General features: G+C 33.4%; 1 protein-coding gene and 1 long non-coding RNA gene across 2 annotated transcripts; one reads left to right on the forward strand and one right to left on the reverse strand.

The window, feature by feature from the left end:
- The first annotated feature begins 1,470 nt into the window (after positions 1-1,470).
- On the forward strand, positions 1,471-4,214 carry LOC106299082. The gene is made up of 4 exons (XM_013735218.1): positions 1,471-1,657; positions 1,902-2,840; positions 2,916-3,256; positions 3,335-4,214. Exons 2-4 carry the CDS (start codon positions 2,116-2,118, stop codon positions 3,850-3,852), a joined length of 1,584 nt encoding a protein of 527 aa, XP_013590672.1. The 5' UTR covers positions 1,471-1,657; positions 1,902-2,115; the 3' UTR covers positions 3,853-4,214.
- A 134-nt stretch (positions 4,215-4,348) lies between these two features.
- LOC106299623 lies at positions 4,349-5,117 on the reverse strand. The gene is made up of 3 exons (XR_001261823.1): positions 5,027-5,117; positions 4,841-4,929; positions 4,349-4,771 (listed from the first exon to the last, which is right to left on the reverse strand). It is a non-coding gene; the product is annotated as an uncharacterized LOC106299623 (long non-coding RNA).
- Between the last annotated feature and the right edge of the window lie 2,140 nt (positions 5,118-7,257).

A 7,257-nucleotide genomic window follows, 5' to 3' on the forward strand; every position in this document is an offset into this window, starting at 1 on the left:
AACCCGAGCGACCTCGGGGTGTCGCTGTGGTGACCTCGCTCTGGAGCTGGAGCGAGTTCATGGCGTTGCTCCGGAAGGGTCGCTCCCATGCACTGTTCGTCCAATGATCACCTTTATCACCTCTTTTGAGCTCCAAATGCACCCAAATTTCTCCAAGAACTCCATGTGGTACTCCAATACCTAATTAAGACTCATGTATGCAAAATGCAACCTAAACATGGCTAACTCCTAGTCTATATGATCAAAATGCACATGGGTGAATGGATAACACAATGGAAATATGCAAGATATTACAACTCAGATATCGTTCATGTACATAGGACGGAAAACATAAAGGCGGATCGCTTGGCACGCAGTGCTCGGAAACAACCGTCTTTCGTCGTACACATGGATGCAGAGTTGTTACTTTGGTTTACAGAGTCTATATGAGCTCGTGAATGTTTGTTGTAAAATATATATATATATATATATATAAATAGATGCATCGAGTGTTGTTCCATATGGTTGAATTAGAATATGATTAAAACTCACTTTCAACCCCTAATACTAATAAAATTATCCCAACCTATAAATACTAAACCATAAATTTCAATCACTAAATCCAAACCCAACTATAAAAAATAATATATATTTATAAGATTTACACTACTAGGAAAACATTAAAAGAGACAAATTGATGATGAGAATAAAACAAAATAATAAATATATGTAAATTTTAATTGTAGAGAAGAATGAAAAAGAACGGAGAAGAAGTTACCGCTTGTATTGAAGGGTAGTTTGGTATATATCATAGAAAATACGTTGAAAATTTTGGTCAATTTGTTTTTAACTAGTTACCTAATTAAAATTAAAATTAAACAATATTTATAAAAAAATTAGATATATAAGAAAATAATGATTTTACGATTAAATTTTTATAATTTTCTAAAAAAATTGTATACATTTTTGAAAATTTTAGTAATAAAATTGTATAATTTAAAAATAGATAATTAAATTATATTTCGAAATTTATAATGCTATATTTGAATATATTTATTTTAATAATGATTTATGAGTTATTCTCATATTCTAAAAAAAAATTCAAAAATATAAATTGATATTAAATGTAATATATGAGTTATTACCATATTTTAAAAAATTACCAAAAATATAAATTAACATTAAATGTAATTGTCAATATCATATTAAGCTATAAGACATGTCATCAATTTCAGTGGGAAAAGTGCCTTTTACAACCCAAACAATCTCGTTCGTGCGTAATACTACCTGAACTATTGAATAGGGCGGACGGAATACAACTCCAACTACATATTTATTTAAATTTCCTACCCCAACTTTCATATGTAACCTCGTTTCCTCCCTTGACGAAAATCCCGTTAGTTACTGTTATCTCAAGCCGAGACGTGAGCCGTAGTGACTGAAATAGTAACCAAAACGACATAGTTTTTATCTTTCAACACAAAACGACGTAGTTTTGTAGTTGGGGTTAAAATTATATTTTACTTCTTCTTCTCCATCGTTATTATTCTTGCTTCTTCATTCTCTGGCCAAATCATGAGTCTTGAAGATTAAAGTGTCTAGAACTCAAGCGAGTGTGTGAATGTTGTAAGGGTCGTGGTAGATAGTATTGGGCATTTTCACAGCAAGCGAAGATGAGGTAATTTCGAATTATTTTTGTCATTCTGATAGTTAAGATTAAACTAAATAAATGTGACAATTTGGTTAGTTTTAACTGTCTTTCGATTTCTCTGTGTCTTGATAATGGAAGTCAAATATTGTTTAGTTCTGTGTGTTTTATGAAGAGAAGAGCTTGAAATATTAGTGCACATCAACTGTTCGATGAAATGTCACAGAGAGTAAAAAAGGCCTTTTAATGACAGTTTTGTTGCTTCTCTTTGCAGCATGTGGGAAATTGTGAAGTTCAGTGTGAAATGTGGAGGGTATTGAGTGAAGAATCATAGAGGCTATGTTGGTTATATTGGTGGTGAGGTGAGGACCATCAACTGTAAACCGGAGGAGTTATTTAACGCATTGGCAGAAGAGTTTGGAGAAAGATTAAATGTACAGCGTGTGTGGTATAAGCTCCCTAATGAAGAGCATAAGGATAGGAAGATAATGAGCAATGGTGATCCAATGTTTCTGAACATGTGTGAAGCGGGTAAATGGAGAGGAATGATTAATATATTTCTTGTGAACACAACAGAGCATTGTGAAGTTGAGGAGCAAGTGATGCCAAGTGAAGAAGAGATTAGAATTGAAAATAATGTGGCTAGTTTTGTTGATGAAGATGAGAATTTTGATCATCATAATACTCCTCCTAATTCTGATGATGAAGACAATGAGTCTTTTGTGAGATTCAGACCAGGAAGCGGTGAGCTGGAGCTAAGACAAGTGTTTGATACCATAGAAGAGTTCAAAGAGGCAGTATTGGAGTATGCACTAAAAGGTGGATGGAATATCAAGCTAAACAAATGGGGGGATATCAAATCATCAGCTGTTTGTGGGACTAAAAAAGACTGCCCATGGAGAATATATTGTTCTTATGAAGAACGAATAGGGAAGTGGATGGTGAAGACTTTTAGTGATAAGCATCGCTGTCAAAAAGATGGATACTGCAAGTTACTAAAATCGGCTGTGATTTGCAAGTTGTTCTTAAATGATATCAGAACTGATCCTGAACTAAAACCGAGGTTTATTCAAGATCAGATTGAGCAGAGGTATAACTTGATAGCAACCATAGACAAGTGCAAGAAGGGAAAGGCAAAAGCAATTGATATCATCAATCATGACCATGAAGAACAGTTTTCTAGGCTCAAAGATTACCGTTTGGCACTTCTTGAGTAAGTTTTTTTTTTTTGTGAATATAGGTTCTTCTTTAGTAAGTTTAACTAACAAGTGTTCTTTATTCATTGTAGGACAAACCCTGAATCAACCGTAATCCTTGACACAATTTTGAATGATGATGGAGCCGAAATATTTCACAGGTTTTATGTGTGTTTTGCAACCATCCGAACTTTGTGGTCAATGTGGTGTCGTCCTATATTTGGTGTAGATGGCTGCTTCATGAAGAGCACTCTAAAAGGACAGCTACTAGCTGCTGTGGGAAGAGATGCCAATAATGGTATGTACCCAATCGCATGGGCTGTGGTTGATGTGGAAGATGAGGACAATTGGACATGGTTCTTACAGAGGCTTAAGTTGGATTTTAATCTCCAAGATGGTCAAAATTATACGCTGATATCTGATCGACAAAAGGTTTGGACTGCTTATTCGTTTCAGTTATTTTAATCTTTTTTTTTTTGCATTTTGAGGCTTACAATTAAACTATTTTCAGGTTTGTTGAATGCTGTGGAAAGAATCTTGCCTAACGTTGAGCATAGAATGTGTGCTCGCCATATATATGGGAACTTGAAGAAGCTCTTCCCCCGTCAACATGAGATAAAAACCCTGTTTTGGCGAGTTGCTGAAAGCTGCACAGTGAGAGAATATGAAGCAAATCTGGAAGCTGTTAAGAGATATGATTTGCGGCTTTATGAAGCCATAATGGAGAAAAATCCAATGAACTGCAGCCTTGTCGCCATGCCTTACGTATCATCACCGAGAAGAAGCTGGACTATGAAGATTATATATCTTCTTTTTACCTCAATTCAAGGCAGCAACAAATTTACAGTGACTCTATACGCCCTGTCAATGGAATGTGCTTTTGGGACAGAACCGGTGCTTCAGTTTTACTACCTCCAAGTTTGGTTGAGAATACTGAGAACAACAGAGGAAGAAAGCCAAAGCCAAAGAGGAAAAAAGGAAGGAATGAGTCGCCAACAAGGAAGAAGGTCAGTAGGGATAAGAGAATAATGCATTGTGGCAGATGTGGAGTTGCTGGACACAATGCAACCAAGTGTCCCAACATTGGTGTTCCGATCAAACATAAATATGGAAGGAAGAAAGCTTCGACGGGAAGAGTAGAGGAACATGACCCTATTAGTGAAGACTTCGGAGAGGGCCCAAGTCAACAAACCCAAGACTAATATCAGGTTCTAGTAGAAGCTTAGGTTGGTTTTTGGTGGAGCTTCTTTTGGTTTATAGTTGAGCTTTGATTGAGCTTCTCAGTCGGTTTTTGGTGGAGCTTTGTTGGAGTTTCTTTCGGCTTTTGGTGGTACTTTTCAGTCAGTTTTTTGTCTTTGTTTTTTCTTAATGAATGTCTGTTTGAGTTAGTTGTGGAGTTTGTAAACTATTTTCCAAATATTATTTACTTATGTTTCCAAAAGAATGTTGAACAAATGTATATTGAATTTCAAGTTATGTTCTTAGTAGGATCATTTTTGTAGACATGAACTTACAAGAACTCACATTACCATAAAAACAAGAACATACATCAGTCTTAACTTCAACTACAAGAACATACATAAGTCTACAACATATAATAGTACGTAAATTAGCTACAATAACATACATTAGCTTAAACTAAATACCATTGCGACAACAAGCATAACTAAACTCAAAATATAAACTTCAAGAAGACCACAATGAACATAGCAACAACAACAATGTTCTTCAAGCTGCGCAGTTGCATCTTACAGTCTCCAATTTCTTTTTCAACCACAGTCTCACATACACGAGTTTCCAAAGCCAAATTCTCAAGCTCATTTTCGCAAGCGTTGAAACCCTTTTGCAAAGTGGCTGATGTTCCTTCAATATTTTCCACTTTCTCCATCAAGTCTTCAATCTCTTCCAGCATTGAGATATCAGTCCACTTAAAAGTATGATACCAATCCTGTAAAAAACGTTGAAGCTGAGTCATCTACTTTCATAATACATGTTCTTAATTTTTAATTTAACTTACCCCTTCTCTCCCAAAAGGGCAAGCATACAACAGCCTCTCCACTTCTACACCTCTTCGGGAAGCCTCTTACTCGATCACCCATTGAAAAGCTAAATCAAATTTCAAAAGAGTTCCAAGAAATTCAATTTCTATTGTTTCATACTGTCTAAAATAGTCTGAAGAAATAAGATGAGAGTGAAGACAAACCTTGAGAAACACAGATGCTTTCTTCGTTTTAGGATTACAGGACTTATGATTTGGCAAGAGAATGGAGAAACCAGAGTAATAACGATGGAGAAGAAGAAGTAAAACCTAATTTTAACCCCAAATACAAAACTACGTCGTTTTGTGTTGAGAGACAAAACTATGTCGTTTGGTTATTATTTAAGTTATTACGGCTCACGTCTCGGCTTGAGATAACAGTAGACTAACGGGATTTTCGTCAAGGAAGGAAACGAGGTCACATATGAAAGTTGGGGTAGGAAATTTAAATAAATATGCAGTTGGGGGTGTATTCCGCCCTATTCAATAGTTCAGGTAGTATTACGCACGAACGGGATTGTTTGGGTTGTAAAAGGCACTTTCCCTTCAGGTAGTATTACGCACGAACGGGATTGTTTGGGTTGTAAAAGGCATTTTTCCCCAATTCCAGTAGCCATGTAATATTTGTTTTATGAAATTGATTGTATAAAGAACATGTGGCAAAATCACTTTGCAAATATAGTCTAATGGGATTTTTTAAGCGGTTATACATCCCAATTTCTCTTTTTTATTTTCCTAGTTTGGAATAAATGGGTGTTCATGTTGTGGTTGTCCAACACAAACATGTAAATAAAGCAAGAAGACGTTCGTGGACCTAAGGACAAGAAATAAGGGAGGCCCAAAACTTGGCTAATTCCAGCCATCACCGCAAAGGCACACTTCTCTATTGGACATCCATTTTATAGTATTCTGTAAAGCGCAAACACGTAATTTTATAATATTCAGTACTTTTGTGATCTTGCTAAAAGATTTCAGTAAACTGAAGACCTTTTAAATTGTTGAAACATACCCACTCACATATGTAGTCTTATGAATTTAGATTGTTTAGTGAATTATTTAATTAAATTAAATTTATAGTATTTCTACTAAATCTTTGTGTGTTCATTTTGTATTGTAATTTGTAAACGCTTTAATTGACAAAAATACCCAATTTCTTACAAGTTTTAGTGATTATTATCATCAGTTTCGATCTATGGTTTATTTCATGTATAAAAGATGTTATAGTGCCTTTGTTGTCTAATAGTTAATATAATCTAAAACAAATCATCAAGCAGGATATCTCATTTCTCTTTCACAATACCGGTCCAACAATTTTATGTGCCTTAAACCAATTTTTATTTAAATATTTTTATGTTTTTATAATATATTTACAATATAATTTACGCAAAAAGAATTGTAAGCTAATTTAACTTCATTAATTAATATGATGAAAATAACTTCATAAAATTGATTTAATAGAAATATTATTCAATGTTATCCTAAAATTTGATTAAGGTCTATAATAATTTTACTAAAATAATTTATTAATATAAAATTTCATATTTAAAAAATATTCTTATGTAACAGTACAATTAGTCCATATATTAATAATAAATATTTTATAAACAAGGCTAAAGTTTAATAAAATCATTTATTAATTTTATAAAAATGTTACTCGATGTTATCTTTTTGATAATAATTTTACTGAAATTATTTATTAATACAGATTTCATATTTAAAATTTATTATTATCTAACAATACAATTATTCAATAACCTATTAAAAATATTTTATAAGAATGCTTAATTTTTTAATAAATATATTTAAATTAATTCTATTTACTTATAAATACTAAAAATGATTAAGTATAAAAAATTAAAATTAAAATATGCTCCCATCAAATTTATACCCTAAGTAACAGTTTGACTTCCCCTTTGAGCCTGCCATGCTCCTTCGTGAAGTGTTCTTTTTCAAGTGTCTTTTGTATTTCTAGAATATTATAAACTTCGAAGGCATGATTAATTTTGGTGGTTTTAATGGCAAACAAACAAATTTTAAAAATTCCCCCGAAATAATAAATTAGCATTTGTTGTAAACATAAAAATTTAGAAGTATAAGTTTTTGTATATTATTAATAAATAAATATTTCTTTTATATAGGGGTTACAAAAGAAATAAATAGAAATACAATAATAGGAAAGATTACAAATCATAAACATAAACGAATTAGGAAATAGGCAAGTTGTAGCCGCCTCTCTCTCCTCTCCAAGTCTCGCGGCCACCTCTCTCTCTCTAGGGTTGGACCGTCTCTCTCTCTAAGTGTATGAGCCGATTATAGACGGGGCCGGTTATGGACATCCACCAATTGATTTATAACACTCCCCCTTGGATGCCATAACCATACAGGGATTGTAATAC

Source organism: Brassica oleracea, chromosome C6 (genome assembly GCF_000695525.1).
Source record: "Brassica oleracea var. oleracea cultivar TO1000 chromosome C6, BOL, whole genome shotgun sequence".
In the NCBI taxonomy this organism is placed as follows: Eukaryota; Viridiplantae; Streptophyta; class Magnoliopsida; order Brassicales; family Brassicaceae; genus Brassica; species Brassica oleracea.